General features: G+C 46.2%; 1 protein-coding gene across 9 annotated transcripts in view; it reads right to left on the reverse strand.

The window, feature by feature from the left end:
* Positions 1–16602, reverse strand: part of CKAP5 (cytoskeleton associated protein 5) — a 63715-nt gene that overhangs the window by 21503 nt on the left and 25610 nt on the right. For all 9 annotated transcript variants that reach the window (XM_088653943.1, XM_088653930.1, XM_088653953.1 and 6 more), the window contains exons 15-26: positions 15843–15953; positions 14698–14790; positions 14257–14442; positions 13142–13236; positions 11506–11563; positions 11299–11424; positions 10972–11111; positions 10604–10778; positions 9618–9731; positions 8592–8720; positions 7542–7736; positions 6915–7047 (exon numbers count right to left, since the gene is read on the reverse strand). In XM_088653943.1, coding sequence (XP_088510069.1) covers positions 6915–7047; positions 7542–7736; positions 8592–8720; positions 9618–9731; positions 10604–10778; positions 10972–11111; positions 11299–11424; positions 11506–11563; positions 13142–13236; positions 14257–14442; positions 14698–14790; positions 15843–15953 — 1555 coding nt within the window. The remainder of the gene's footprint in view (positions 1–6914; positions 7048–7541; positions 7737–8591; positions 8721–9617; positions 9732–10603; positions 10779–10971; positions 11112–11298; positions 11425–11505; positions 11564–13141; positions 13237–14256; positions 14443–14697; positions 14791–15842; positions 15954–16602) is intronic.

The following is a 16602-nucleotide window of genomic DNA, read 5'->3' on the forward strand; positions in this document are numbered from 1 at the left end:
CCTTTGATATGGATGCTCTTTGAGGTCCTGGTTAACATCCTCTTGCCTACTACCTCTTTCATATGCATGACTTTGAAGATTAGGACCTGGGGAAGTTTGTTTATGTTTATTGCTTTCTTCAAAAGCTTCTTTGATACTTCACTCTGTCCACCTGGGAACTGTGTGGAACCTTCTGGGATGTGCTGGATGAATTTGAGGCAATTCTTTTGTGTAATAAAGGTAGCCTGGGGGAAGTGGGGGGGAAGCGCTCTTCTCTCCCTCTTCCACTTTTCCTCAGAGCTTCTGCTGGTCAAAGCTCGCCTGTCTCTTTCCCCTTTCCCCATTCTTCCCTGAACTGATGCACTCCTACAAAGAATCCACATTGTTAATCCACACTAGACATGCTCAAACCCTTGAGAAGTACCTTTGAATCCAGGCATTAATTTGGTTCTTTTTAGGAAGGAAACCATCACTAAGACACAATATAAACTTATTATATTTTTCTGGATCTTGCTAAAGCAGCAAATTGTACATCCAGAAGTATCTAAGATTGATTGAATGCTTAGAGCTGCTCTACCCTTAATGTTCCTTTTCCATAGCGGGGTGGGGGGGGGTGGGGCATTCCTTTAGTGTCGGTTTACTCAGCTAATATCCCAAGATAGGCAAAGAAATTGTTCTTGTCAGTTGACCCCAACAGACCTCCTGCAAAATACACATATTCTGATGGTAACATAGGATCAAGCCACTTGTAAGTCTCCCAAGTCTTTTGTTCGGATACTGTCACAGTGGCCGGAGCAGGCTACTTCAGAGTAACGACGCTACGCAGCTCTGCATTTTATTCTTTTATTGGTGCTGCGTATTTACAGTGCTGAAGTCATTGCTATTTACACGGAACGATGGGGTCATTGCGTTGCAGAACCTCCGAATGGCTTTTGGCGCGTCTTTCCCCAACACAAAAGCCTTGGCAGACCCATCCTCTTTCCCCTCCTCTTTCTCCGTAATTCCGGAGTTGGGGGGATGGGTCTCCCCCCCTTATTTGCCCCTTCCTGTCCCACCTGGGACCCTGGCTCCGCTACCTTGCCTGAGCCTCGGACACGACTTCCTGCTTCCTCACTGGAATCGGAGCTCCCTCTGCTTTCCCCTGTGCTCGGGGATGGGCTTGAACTCAGGAGGGGAGGGACTTCGCGATATCCCGTCCCTCACATCCACCCCCCTCCCAAGCTCTCCTTCTCCCCTCCCCAAGTCCCCCCCAGGTGTCGGGGACGACTCGAAGCCTAAGAACTCAGTACCTTCCGAGCCCGTTGGTGTGAACACCTCCCCCCAGTCCTGCGAGCCCCCCCCTTCCGCCTGGGAGGACTGGAATCCCAAAAAGTCCGTGGCGTCCGAGCTGGTGGGGGTAAAAATGTGCTGCCAATCTGCTTCTGCCTCTGACTGGGTGGATCTCGGTGACACCCATACCTCGTCTCCCGGTTCCTCAAACTCCGCTTCCCAGCGCCATGGTGAGCTGCTCTCCCGTGCCTCCTCCTCCTCCCCCTCCCTTTCCATGTGCCAGGGCTTGGGTCTGTGGGGATAGAGGGCGTGAAATTCTTCCACCAAGAATTCCTCCTGTATCTGAGTGGCCGGGACCCATTCATTCTGGGACTGCGGAGCATCCTCCCATGCCATGAGGTACTCCAGGCCCCCCACCCCTCTCCGTGAATCCAGGATGGCTGTGGCCTCATTGAGTTGCTCCCTGCCTTCCCTCTCCCCCCCTCCCTCGGGGGTTTGTTCGCTGTCTCGGAGCCTGCTGCTTTCCCTGTACGGCGACAGCAGTGATCTATGAAACACTGGGTGCACCCTCATGTCCTCTGGCAGTGCCAGTCTGAAGGCCACCGGGTTGACCTGTTGCGTGACCGTGAAGGGGCCCAACCTTCTGGGTGCCAGTTTCTTGCACCTCCCTCTGGTGGGAAGGCCCTCCGAGGACAGCCAAACCTTGTCCCCCACCCTGATGACCTCCCCCTGTCGCCTGTGGCGATCTGCCCCCTTCTTGTATGCTTCCTTGGCTCTCTCCAAGTGTTCTCTGAGCTGCTGGTGCACCGTCTCCAGTTCCTCTGCCCAATCCTCAGCTTGCGGGCCCTCCTCCTCCACCTCCTCCACCTCCCTCTCCGGGAAAGATCTGAGGTCGCGCCCGTAGTTGGCCTTAAAGGGCGACACCCCTGTGGAGACGTGCACTGCATTGTTGTAGGCAAATTCTGCCAGTGGCAGGCGATCCACCCAGTCCGTTTGCCTCTGGCTGACGTAGCATCTCAGGTACTGCTGCAGAATGGCGTTGACCCTCTCCGCCTGTCCATTGGTCTGCGGGTGTCTAGCCGTCGACAAGCTGACGTCCACCTGCAGGAGGTTCATGAGCCGCCGCCAGAACCTGGACACAAATTGGCGGCCTCTATCCGAAATAACTCTTAAAGGTAATCCATGCAGTCTGAATACGTGGTCAACAAACAGTTTGGCTGTCTCTTCTGCAGAGACCGCTCTGGCACACGGTATAAAGTGGCACATTTTGGACATGAGGTCCACCACCACCAACACTGCGGTCTTGCCCCTGGAAGAAGGCAGGTCTGTGATGAAGTCCATGGACACCACTTCCCATGGCCTGTGTGGTGTGGCTAAGGGCTCCAGCAATCCTGCTGGCGCTGCTCTGACCACCTTTGCCCGCTGGCAGGTGTCACAGCCCCTTACATAGTCTCTGACATCCTCCCGCACCCCTGGCCACCAGAAGTGTCTCATGACTAGGTGAGCGGTCTTGTCCCTTCCAAAATGCCCCGCAGTTGGGTTGTCGTGCATCTGCTTGAGGACCTTACGTCTAAGCTGAGTGGTGGGCAGGTACAGTGCACCCTTGTAGAAAAGCAGCCCCCTGCGTTCTGCAAAGTCTTTTGCCTGCTCCCTCCCCCCTCTCAGTTCTCTGAAGATGCGGTTGGCAAACTCATCCGCTGCCGTCAGTGCTGTGAGTTCTGCCTCGCTCACCACTGCTGCTCCGCAGGACCATGCTGACGGGGGAAAATGTGCCTGGGTGCTGGTGGCGCCTCCTCCTCCATGTACTCCGGTTTGCGGGAGAGGGCATCCGCCCTGACATTCTGCTCCCCCGGGATGTAGTGGATGGAGAAGTTGAAGTTCGAGAAGAACTCTGCCCACCGTATCTGCCGCTGGTTGAGCACCCTGGCATTTCTCCAGAACTCCAGGTTCTTGTGGTCTGTGCACACCTGGATGGGGTGCTTTGCACCCACCAGGAAGTGTCTCCAGTGCTGGAACGCAGCGTGGATCGCAAGAAGTTCCCTATCAAACACCGTGTAGTTTCGCTCTGGCTGGGTCAACTTCCTGGAGAAGAAGGCACAGGGTCTCCACTCTCTGTTGGCGTCCAGTTGCAACAAAATGGCGCCCACAGCTTTATCAGAAGCATCTCTCTCAACGCGTAGGGGCGCGTCCTGAACCACGTGGAACAGGTTCTGGTCCGAGGCGAACACCCTCTTGAGGCTTTCGAACGCTGCTTGCGCCTCTGGCGTCCACCTGAACTTCTGCTTGCCTCTCAGGCAGTCAGTGATGGGAGCCGTAACGCGAGAGAAGTTCTTGATGAACTTCCTGTAGAAGTTGGCGAAGCCTAGTAGGCGTTGGGCATCCTTGCGCGTCCTGGGGCTGTGCCAGTCCAGGATGGCCTGCACCTTGTCCTTGTCCATCGCTAACCCCTTGTCTGACAGCTTGTAGCCCAGGAAGTCCACCTCTTTGGTGTGAAACTTGCACTTCTCCAGCTTCACATACAGGTGGTTCTCCTTCAGGCGCTGCAGCACCTCCCTGACGTCTTTCACATGCTGCACTGGGTCAGCGGAATAGATAAGGATGTCATCTAGGAAGACCAAGCAGTTCTTGAAAAGGAGGGACCCCAGGACGTGGTGCATGAAGGCCTGGAAGCATGCTGATCCCCCTTGCAACCCGAAGGGCATCACCAGATATTCAAAAGAGCCCAGAGGCGTGAACATCGTGGTTTTCCATTCATCGCCTTCCCGGATCCTGATCAAGTTGTACGCCCCCCTCAGGTCTAGCTTGGTGAAAATCTTACCCCTGCGTGCCGCTGTCAGGAGATCATCCACTCTGGGCATGGGGAAAGCCACTGGCTCTGTCACTGAATTCAGCCGTCTAAAATCCACCACAAGACGGCGCTGTTGCGTGTCTTTCTTGTCCACCCAGAAGACCGGGCTGCCCCCTGCTGCCTTGCTTTCTCTGATGAACCCCCGCTTGAGGTTCTTGTCGATGAAAGCGCGCAGATCCTCCAGTTCCTGGTCTGACATGGCGTACAGCTTGGCTGGGGGTATAGTTGCCCCTGGCACCAGGTTGATCTGGCAGTCAAAAGGCCTGTGCGGGGGTAGGTGGTCGGACTCCGCTTCGCTGAAGACCTCCTGCAGGTCCCAGTACGGCTTGGGTATCGCCTCACCCCCTTTGACGTGCATGGTGGCCACCGTGGCTATCGGAGGGCCCTCCCCTGGTTGGTGCTGCATGCAATGTTCCAGGCAAAAGTCCGACCCAAAAGTGATGCATCTCTGGTGCCAACTGATGGAGGGGTCGTGGCGCGCCAGCCAGCTCATGCCCAAGACGATGGGGGGGTCTGAGATGGTGGTGACGTTGAATGCCAGTGTCTCTGAGTGCCTTCCCACCGTCATTCTCATGGGGGGGGGGGTTTGATGAGTGATGGCCCCTCCCAGCAACTCTCTGCCGTCAATGGTTGCCACGTGCAGAGGAAAATCCAGCTGCAGAAGCTGGATCTGGTGCTGTTCTGCAAAGTTCCTCGAGAAGAAGTTCGCTGACGCCCCACTGTCAATTAGGGCGAGGACCGTCAGGGGATAGCCATTTGGGAGCGTTAGCGTCACTTCTAGAACCACTCCTGCTCTGGGAGGGGTGGGCTGGCTCTGCTCCTCTCTGTGCGGGTGGGCGGGCTGGGGCTGTTGTCTGCTGACTGCGCCTGGCTGCTGCCCCTTGTCTCCTGCAGCCAGGCTTTCCCGTTTCCCTGCTGTGGTGCTGCGTCAGTGGGGGAGGGCACAACCGTTCCCGCCTTTCCTTGCCACTCCCTGCGATGTGGGCAGTCTCTGACGAGATGCTGGGGGGAGTTGCAGAGAAAGCAATTCCCGCCCCTTCCCTCCTTGCGTCTTGGCGCCGCTGGGGTTTGAAAAGCCCGCGCGCGCGCGCGCTATCAATCTGCATGGGTTCCTGGTCCTGGCTGGCCCCAGGCGTGGCTTGAAAGGGTTGTTGGGGGAGTGGCTTCTCCTGCGACCGTGGGAACCAAGCCCGCTTTGCGCGCGTTGCTTGCTTGTCGCTCCATCGGGATTCCTGTCTCCCCCCCACCGCCAGAGCCGCTTTGCTCAGCTGATCCATACTACTGGGCTTTGGACCTCTCGAGAGCTCATCCTTCACCTCCTCATGCAAACCCAAGTAGAACGCCGCTTGCATTGGGGCTGACTCTAGTTCCCACCCCAGTCTGTGCACCAGCATGGTGAATTTCGCCCAATATGCGCGAACTGTCATATTTCCTTGGCGTAAATTATGAAGTTCCTCCTTAGTCTGGTCCATATGACTATCGGACGAATACATCGTTTTCAAACCTTCTAGAAATAGTTTGACATTCTTCATGCAAGGATTCTTTGTTGCTATTAACGGTCTTAGCCACTCCCTGGCTGCCCCGGTAAGGTGCTCCACAATAAACGCTACCCTGTGCTCATCATCAGGGAAGTCATCATGGTGCAGCTCAAGAGCATACACAATCTCAGTCTCAAAGCCATGATATTCCCTCTGGTCTCCATTGAACTTGCTTACTAGGGTCCCGGCTCTCCTTCCTGGCAGCACTTGGACTTGGGGTGCCCCTCCCGCCTTGTTTTTCTCTGCATCCAGCTTGTTTTGGAGGTCTACGGCCACCGCCCTTAATTGCTGCTCTCTTTCCTGGAGCGCTCTCACCTGTTCCGCAAGTTGTAGCCGGTCGTCCTGGACCTTCTTGGTTTCTTCTTTAGCTGCCTTTAATTCCCCCTGCGCCTGCTGCGCCAGCTGCTGCAGGTCTTGCTGGGCTTTCTCCGCGATCTGCCGCCATTTCTCCGCCTCTGACACACTCATCCCGGCAACTCCAAAGTAGCCCCAAAAAAAGATTCGGAGGTTGCTGTCACAGTGGCCGGAGCAGGCTACTTCAGAGTAACGACGCTACGCAGCTCTGCATTTTATTCTTTTATTGGTGCTGCGTATTTACAGTGCTGAAGTCATTGCTATTTACACGGAACGATGGGGTCATTGCGTTGCAGAACCTCCGAATGGCTTTTGGCGCGTCTTTCCCCAACACAAAAGCCTTGGCAGACCCATCCTCTTTCCCCTCCTCTTTCTCCGTAATTCCGGAGTTGGGGGGATGGGTCTCCCCCCCTTATTTGCCCCTTCCTGTCCCACCTGGGACCCTGGCTCCGCTACCTTGCCTGAGCCTCGGACACGACTTCCTGCTTCCTCACTGGAATCGGAGCTCCCTCTGCTTTCCCCTGTGCTCGGGGATGGGCTTGAACTCAGGAGGGGAGGGACTTCGCGATATCCCCTGTCCCTCACAGATACTATGGAAAGAAACATGCTAGGCGAAAAACTAAAGCCTTTTCCATTTTATTCAATGTGAAACCACTGTGGAAATAATTCAGATAGGTCTAAAATTACAAAAAATATGCTTAAAATGACTGCTCCTTGCCCAGAAAGCACATCATGACCCTAAGATTGTGATTACAGGCTTCTATTCCATAGACCCACGGAACTTCAGTAGGATCCTGTTTATAATCTCCTAAATTTTGTAGTGTCTAGCTATAACACACCTGGTTTATAGATATAATGGAACCTCTATTCCTCTTAAAATACAGGTTTGCTCAATGTGGGATGTCAATGGAATAAAGAAAGATTACCTGATGCAACTTGAGATTTGGCTGCAGCAGCTCCTACTGCTCTGGAAGATGCCTTGGAAAGTGGAGCAGGTTTGGCAGGCATATTAGCTTTGGCTTTTTCAAGCATGGCCAGTACTTGGTCTTTGGAAGTTGGCTAGAAAGCAAAAGAAAGAATTTAAAAGGCACCTAATGGCACATGCCTCCTATTTTGCAAGTCACTACAGTACATGGAAAATAGTTTTTTCTAAATAGTCATTTGGGGGTCAACATGGTTGAAAGAAGACAGCGATCACATTCCCAGTACCAACGATATTGTGAATATACTTCATCCAATGTACGTACAAAGTTGTTAATTTGCAGTTTTATAAGTTGCCTTATACAGAATCAGAAAATCTGTCCAGCTAGCTCAGTATTGGTTATATTGACCCCAGGTTTTCAGAGAGAATTCTTTCCCAGCTCTACCTGAAGAAACCAGGGATTGATCTCAAGACTCTGGCATGTAAAACAAATGCTCTACTACTGAACTACATTTTCACCATTGTTTAATTTCCCATAAAGCAAATCATGATGTTACACACAGAGAGACATGTGTGCATATGTACACACACACACCATTTGTACTCAGCTATTTTGTTTTGTTTGCTATACCTTCAGCTTGCCAGTGGCTTTGGCCATCTTCTCAAAGCCTAGATGCATCATAAAGGATGGCAGAGCATCTTGTGCCTTTTTACGGACATCTCCATTTCGATCTTCAAGGCAAGAGTATAGGTGAGGCACACATAAAACCAAGTCCGATGGAACAGAGCGGAGAGTGGGCAGCTTATCAGCCAGCCAACCTAAAAGCTGGGAGAAAAGAAAAACCCCTTAATTCTGCAGAAAGCAATACACCTTGGATATAAACAGGAATCCCTGTTTATAGACACAAGTACACTCATTTTCTGCAGATCCAATGTTTTCAGAAGGTTCCCAAAATCTTATTCCATGTCCTACAGAACATTTCTCAAACATAACAACCATATGATGACATGGTTTATTTAGTTGTGGTCATATGAATATCCTGCTCCCAGTTCAGAAGATATGAACATGCATGACTGAAACTGCAGTGAGGGGTAAAAATAACTGCTAAAGGGGAGAGGAAGGTGTTGCTGAGATATTCATCACTATTACTGTGTTGTGATCTTGCCTGGTGTAGTTGGCTTAGGGGATTAATCCACTCTTGCCTGGCTTACTCTTGCTCACTTGAGGGGAACAGACTTCCATTCCCACAGCAAACCCTCCACTTCTGCTCCCCCTCTTTCCAAATGAGCTGCAGAGAGTTTGAGTGTGCACAGGAAGTCCTGCTGTGCATTCAGGACTTCACTTGTGCAACATTTGGTACAAGTAACGCAATGTGGTTAAAATATACAAAAAATGAGAACAATAGTTATTGGTATAAGTTTACAGTTTGTTCAAGAACAAAATAATGAACCCTCAAACTGCTTCAGAAAATTCCTATTTGAAACTTTCCACTCTTGGGACATTAAAAGGAACTGGAGCATCCAAAACTACAATACAAAGAAAGGACTCATTTCACTACATTACATATATAAATAATTTACCTACCCAATTTGACATAATATAAAGTAGCTCTCCTCAGTTTCTCTTGACAAAGGATAAAAGGATAAATGCAAAGCTCATTTACATGGAACAATCTTTTACCTCTTGCCTTAGGAAAGGATTCTCCTTCTTGAGCTCTTCAGAAAGGTCCTCCCCTTCCAACCACTCTTTCATGCCTGTCTGCTCTACCCAGGCATTCACAGTTGTTAGAGAAGCTGCTCGGACATTACTCTGAAGCAAAAACAAGATTTACACATGCTTACCTTCAGCAGTGGTAAGAAAATCAACTGAACAAGGTTTGGGGGTCTTTTTGCAAAGATTCCTCCCCCCCCCCGGATGTTTCCCATTAAAGGTACTTTTATTACAGTATGCAGATCGCTTGAAAGACTGCAAGGGTCAGGGAACAATGGCTTATTATTATACAGGCCTAAGTGGAAAGCCATGAAAAGATTCCATGACTTTTATAAGGAGTTCCTACCTGTCTAACACATTTGTGTATGACACTTACAAAATAATTTTGGAGGGAGAAGAAAAGGAATTTAGTATTCCTTTTACTCTCCCCTCTTTCCTAACTGACCTCAGACCTTCTCACCCTGACTGAGCTTCCATGCACTAATCACTTGATGAACGAGGAACCATGGTGCATGTCAAACGAGGATTAGTGCTGATGTGACCTTTCTGTACTTAAAACTGCTTTCAATGGGGTGTGCACTCAGTGTTTTGTGGACAGACAGCACCTGAACTCAGCGAAATATTCAACTTATACCTCTTTCTTGATGTGGAAATTACAGCACATACAAAAAAGTGTACATTTCCTACAACAGAGATACAAAACTTTGAATCCTGAGTATACTAATGCTATCCAATATTAACAGCGCTGCATGCCAGTGGTGGGTGTGTCCACCCCGCACTCTTTATGCACAGCAGTGGCTAATAAGGCCACACTGCTTTCCCAGCTTCCCAACACCACACCACACTGGTGGTTACAGAAAGGAGGAGGAGGACAGTAACTTTAATAAGGGACAGTAGTATATGTCAGTGTTAAATGAGGTCATATTCAAACAAGGTGATTCTAGTCTCAAATAGCCTTCATTCCTACAGGCTGTGCTGAGAAATATGTGAGTCTACCTTACTGTCTCCAAGAATTGTGACGATGGGAATGCCCAGGTTTTTAACATGTTGCTTGATATTTGGGCCCATAGCAGTAGCAAGTTGTTGAAGGATGGTCAGGGTTTGCTGCACCTGGAAACAGAAGAAACACATGAACTTTTAACTCTGAAATTGTCTTAGTCTACCATTTTAATGATCCAGTGTGTCATATCTCTCTTTTTTAGAAGCTTGTGAAACAGTACTGTATGTTCTAGCTTGTAGGTAATAAAATATTCCAAGCAAGTACACAACCAAGCAGTCTAGGCAGTTTCTTGCATACGGAACTGGGTTGCAAACAGATGCCCCATTTAGACAGATTTATTATTGTTGTTTTTGATGGATAAGAAGCAGAAAAAGTAACAAAATAATTAAATTACTGTCCACACACTGGAAAACAGCTCTGTACACATGGAAAATGGCATGTGCAACTGTAGGGAAAACTACAAATGCACATATTTTATGGGCATTAATAATCAAAGTAGTGTTGTAATTTAAATTTGCATTCGTTTCAAATCACAGAACCATGATCATCTGAAGTGGACTTTCAGAACAAACAGAAGCACCATTAACAGGGAGTTATGAAATCTGCCCAGCTGTGCTTTGGAGCATGTGCAACAAAGGGATTAACAAAGCTCAATTGTACTAATGTTGTGCTTTCAGTAGTATAGTGCATTTCCTCTGCTTTGACAGGAACAGAACAAGTTCTCTGAGGTGCACAGAGTATATTTATAGCTGTACCATTTCCACTGTTTGTGCCAAAAGAACATCCACATCAATAGAAAAACTAGCAATTGTAGAACTCTAGATCTCCTTATTGTAGGAAAGGGATTAAATTGCATTAAAATGTCATCCTATTTAACGCTGTCATTTCAATCCTCCATGAAAGATTTAAATGAAACTGGTATTCATAACTGGAAGATGACAGACTACAACAAATTTATTTTCAATTCTATGACTTAACCTACCAGGATTTTATTGGAATCATTAAGACGACTCTTCAGTGCAGGTGCAAGTTCACCTATGTTTGGCTGTATGAATTTGGCTTCATTAATTATGCTTGTTACTTCATCCAGACCCTCCTTTCGGATTTTCCAGTTTTTATCACCAATCTTACACACTAATTCAGATGTGATCTTATCACTAAAAAGAAGAGAAAGAGTTAACACCTCAGATTATAGTTTCTGTTAAACAAGATGAAATACACTATAAGTATCTTAACAGTGCATACAGAGAATACAAATTTACAACATAGCTTACAGATGAGTAAGTATAAATTTGCATGTTGAAGTTGTAGCTATAAAAATTGCCCTCGGCATGCCGAAGCCATACAAACCTGATATCAGTTCTTGGCAAGAGATCCAAAACATCATTTCCTGCTTCCTCTTGTTCATCTCCTTCCTCCCCATCATCTCCACTGCCAACCACGTGTCTGGTATTGCCTCGAGTTGGAGCAGGTGGTGTTTGTCCTTGCACCTGAAATGTCAAATGAGCATGCATATTTGGGGGATGGGTGTCAGCAGTGGTTAGACAGTTACATCATCTTGGTTCACATGTTTGCACAACACTGTATCTTAACTGAAAGTCGCACAAACTAAGGCTCCTAAATTGGTGCAATAAGCTGCTGAATATGAACATTTGCAGCACTTTGGAAAAAGCTTACTTTTTCAAACTCAGCATCTATTTGGGAAAGAAGAGCAGGTTTCTCATCCTCGAAGAACATCCGCAAAGGGGGCCCCACGTACAGATTCATGACACCTAATAAGGTAATTGCAGATGTTCTCACCGCCTGTCAAACAGGAAAAAGAAAGGCTCAGTTTCAACCATTCAGACAGTATTTAGATCTTACTTTGAAGAGAAGTTTACTCACAGGATTTGTAGCAGCAAGAGCAGTCTTAACGTTGCTGATAAAAGCCTTTACATTCAATCTGGGGGAAAAGAAGCACAGATTAGCTGAAAGCAACACAACAATGCATATAAAGTAGCAAGATATGGGACAGCTACTTGTTTGCTTTGGAACAATTTGTAAGAAGCAACTGATATGGAGTTTAAATCTCTAGTTTTCTGTTCAGCTCTTATTTACACAATGTATTTTGTCTTGTTTTCACAATGAGATTGCAATTCAAATGGTACCTACAAGAAAATGCATTTGATAATCCTGAGAACTGAACTAGTTCCATTTTCCTGAGGCAGGTGGTTTGAAGCTTCCTTGCTGAGAATTTGCACATTTTATAGGAAACATGGGACAGGGGAAATAGTGGATAAACAGGTCCGATGTATTTAGTTTTTAGTGAAAGACTAGATGTCAGTCCAACTAAAGAATGGAAGGTAGGGCAAAATAAAATAACTCTTTCCTGTTCCAACTTTCTCTCACCTTCTGTCACTACTTGTCAAAAGCTAGATGTCAAAAGTCAGAAAGAGAAAGCTATCGGCCGTGTGTCTTTTCTGACCATCATTTGACTATTATTGCCCATCCTAAATCTCTCTAGATAAGCCTGTATTTAATTCTAGAGTAGTTTCCCTGACGCAGGTAAGTCTTTAACTGCAATACAGGAACCAACCAGAAATTATTTAGCTATAGACACTTAATAAGCCATGGGGTAATGATGGAGTCTTCACACATTAAAGGGAGTTTAAATCAGGGAAATCCCTCATGGTATGAATAGTTTCAAATAAAACCCTAAATGAATAAATTTCAGAATTCATTAGCAGTTAGAAGAACTAAAGGAATTTGACAGAATACTGATGAACAACTAAGACAATTTGTGGTTAAGGCTATGCAGTGGTGCCTCGCTTAACAAATGCCCTCCTTAACGAAATTTCCGCTTAACGAAAGGATTTTTCGAGCAGAGGTTACCTCGCTAGACGAATGCGTTTTACGAAAAATTCGTCTTGCGAATCACGGTTTCCCATAGGAATGCATTGAAATTCAATTAATGCGTTCCTATGGGCAAAAAAAAATTCAATGCATTCCTATGGGATTCGTTAGACGAATTTTTTGCTATAAGAAAAGGCCCGTGGAATGAATTAATTTCGTCTAGCGAGGCACCACTGTACATCCATGGTTGTATGGGAAAACCTGTTGGGGAGGGGAATCCCACAGGTTTTCCTTAAGCCTGAATTTAAGAAAATTGTTATAAAATAATATTATACCAGATTAATGGTGTATAACACCAACAAGAATAAATATCCTAGAGGCTGCTGGTAATGCCAGGAAAACAACAAAGAATTATCACATGGGGGATTGCAAAGACACATTTCAGCCAGACAAATATACTGAACACAAGTCTGGTGAAGGATGTGGTCTAGGGAGAGGGTGTGTGGCATGGGGAGAGTCCAGAGGGCCAGATGGAGAAACTGGGAGGGCCACATTCAGCTCCCAGGCCTGAAGTTCTCCACCATTTTAGGTGATGCCAAATGATACAATAACTGACAGTAGTGCTTGATCTACGAGTCAAATGGCTCCTCTATATTAAAGCTCTTTATTCTAGTATTTTGAAACTTACCCAGAAAACCCAAACTCTTTAATTGCATTTGAAAGCCAATTCAGGGTTTCCGATTGGTTCTTTGGATTCTTCTGAGAAAAGGCCATTGACATTACCTAGAATGAAAACATAACAACTTTACCATCTCCACAAATCAGGAACATGCAACCTTCTAAAATAGACATGATACCTATGGGTGCAGTGGCACTTACAGAGATTGCAAACAGCACCCAAGAGGCACTCCACCCCCTTCGACTGGATTTTTTAAAGCCTTAAAAAGAAAATTAGCCAAATGACAAGATCTCTACTTCCTGCACCTGCCATTGCTCAGCTGTGCAATGGGCTGGAAGAATCTGAAGCAGTGACCTCTTCTCAGAACTTTATCCTCTGGTGAAAACAACCCTGGCCCCCACCTCCGCACCACCCTGTCCCGCCAACCTGGTGATATGGCTTGTTGCTGCCCTCACCCATGGTTTGCAAAAAGGCAAAAAGGAAGCAGCATGGGGCAATTCCCTTGCTAACGAGATATCAGCTGCTGCACATGGCAAGCAGAAGCCTGTTATTTTGTGTACAGGGAGTGTGACGGTGGTGAATGAACAGAGCAGTCTAGGTCTACCCGTGAACCAGTCATTTTGAGGCTAGCCATACTCTTGCAGCAACCATTTTGTAATGATACCTTTGACCATTTCACCTAAGCTGCCCATGAGACAAAAAAGGTTGGAAGGCAGTTTATGGCACATGGCCACACAAACTTGTTGCAATTATCTTAAGAACATAGGAAGAGCCTGTTGGATCAGGCCAATGGCTCATCTAGGCCGGCATTCTTTTCCCACAGTGGCCGAACAGATGCCTGTGGGAAACCAGCAAGCAGGATTTTGAGCTCAAGAGCACTTTCCCCTCCTGTGGTATCAGCGACTTGCTCCCAATAATTCAGTCTCAAAAGGAGGAAAATGTAAAATTGAGGAGCAAAAAACTCCTATTAACATTGCATGAAGAAAGCTTTGATTAAATTACTGCTTTTGAAAATACAGCTAGAACTCATGCAGCCACAAGAATATGACAGTAAGACTAACTAAAATAAATGACCAATAAACATGTAAAAACTGGTTTCATATTATTGTTAGCCTTCCACATACCTGTTCAGCAGTCCAAGGCAGCTGACATGCTTCTGCTATTGCTGTTAGTGCTTCTTTTGCATTGTTCCCACATTTCACATCACCAATCTTATCCACAAGACCATCCAGCACAATTTGTGCAGACGTTTTGGAGAAGGTTCCCTTCTGAGCAATCAACGCGACTATGCGAAGTTTTATCTGCATCACCTGCATAGGAAAAGTAAAGTATGTGAATGTAGCCAACATTCCGCTTCAGCCCATGCCTTGTAGCTTTCTTTGGCTGTATGTTCCCAGGTCTGATTTGGTTCATTCAGCATACTATACTGAAGAGAATACTTCTCAATGTTTTCCTAAACACCAATGTAATTTTGCTGGACTTCAGTTGCTATAAAGATTACAGTAGTTAATGCTACAGCTTTTCCTAGCAGTTGCTCCATTAATAGCACAACAGTGTTGCTTTACCTGAAAGTTGGTCTCTTTCCATCCAGGTTTCTTGGCCAACATCCTTACCAGAGCCTGGCAAGGCATTTCAGTTCTATCCATCAGCTCAACAGCCTTAAAGAGTAAGAAAAGATGATAATTAATTCTAGAAAATGCAAAACATTATACAATCCAGCACTCATTTGGGAACTTTTTTTCCAAGTTATTGTCAGGCCTCCATTTAGCATCCACAGAATCTATTATCTTAACAAGAGATTTATCTATTATTCCCTTCATTTTAGGAAGAGGAGTTTTCAATTTTAAGTTTCACATGAAAATTATCAAAAGCTGCTTCTCTGTTTTGGAGGTTTTGAATTCTAAGCCAGGTTTTGGTAAATATTCTCCCCCATTCCCCTTATCTTAAGGAAAGGGAAAGTCAAAATAACTTTGAAACACACATAATGTATATGCTGACTGAGATGAAGACTGTATCAAATCTTCACCATAAAACCCCATCACTTTGGTTCCATCTTTGTAAAGCTAACAGTGTGGGCTGGTTTAAAGGTTTCATGAACAGGGTAGGTGTGTGTTCCACAGCTATCAAGGGGAGAACATAGGATACCAAGATATTACCAAGGGTGGGCAGGGGTGAGACGGAAGAAGATAATTATTGTTGGGACTCCCATCATCCTTAGCCAATGTGACCAATGGGCAGGGATGATGGGACCAACATCATATGGGGATTCAAAACTGGTTGCCCTAAACCCTTCATGAGCACTTGCTGGACTGCAGAAGCAAGGGATACACAAGCGGAAATAATACACCAAAACAGAACAATAATGTAACTGCTTTTGAAATAGCCTAAGTAAAGGTATGCGGGAAGAAGCAATTCACAGCACTCCATCAGTGAAGCTACAAGACTAGCTAATGAATTTGAAGAGGATGTTTGATAGAGGGGAAAATGCAATTTCCCAGAAATAGTGTTCTAGCTTCGAAAAAGATGTTTGCATGTCCCATAAGAACAAACTCTGCATTTAGTAAGAAAGGGATAGTCCAGAAGGTTATGAAGCATAGTATGATGCCCAAGGGTTTCTGTGGACTTCGAAAGCTATGAACAGGTGGTGTTTACAGCTCAAGAGGCCACTTTTCTGATTCAGGCTAACTTCCAAAAGACCACTCTTGATTACCTTTTGAAATTCTTCCATGCAAGCAAGCCTTTCTTTCCAGTTGCCACTGTCTAGCTGCTGTAGGCAAGCAGCTGGTAGGACAGCTGAAGCCTTCTCTTCACATGCCTCTATCTGCAAACAGAAAGAGAAAAGGAAAAAAATCTTATTTTGGTAGCTTATTCTTGTCCTGCAGCATATCTTACATAGCCAAGGGACCTAAATTAAAAAGAAAACCATACCCATGAGAGCATAATTAACACTACACTGAACTGTACTTGTGGTGCACTCCTTTAGTTAAGAAAAACTTTGTTTGTGCCTTGCTGGACTGCTATAAAACATCTGATGCTTTCCCTTTTATTTGGGCCAAGAATAGCCAAGCCATTTCACATCCATGGTAGGTAGATGCATAAACTACAAGACTGCTTTTAAAATGTCCTAAAACTGATGTCCACACAAATGGCTAGAACATTTCAACTGATCCTGAATACTTCTACTATGTAATTTAGCAAACAATTCCCATTCTGGCCTCTAATCCCTTTATGTTCTCTCCCCCTTTCTTCTTCAGCATGTTCATAAGCCCACTGATTTTTAGATGCTACACAAAAGTATTAAATCTGGCTTTAAAAAGAAAAAGAAGAAAGAGGGTGCCCTTGCTAATTTTGTGACTTACTCTAGGGAAATACCACTCTGTTTAGACCTAACAGTGACTCAAATAATGTGAACATTAAAAGGTAAAGGTAAAGGGACCCCTGACCATTAGGTCCAGTCGTGACCAACTCTG

This window comes from Zootoca vivipara, chromosome 1 (genome assembly GCF_965207765.1).
Source record: "Zootoca vivipara chromosome 1, rZooViv2.hap1.1, whole genome shotgun sequence".
Taxonomy (NCBI): Eukaryota; Metazoa; Chordata; class Lepidosauria; order Squamata; family Lacertidae; genus Zootoca; species Zootoca vivipara.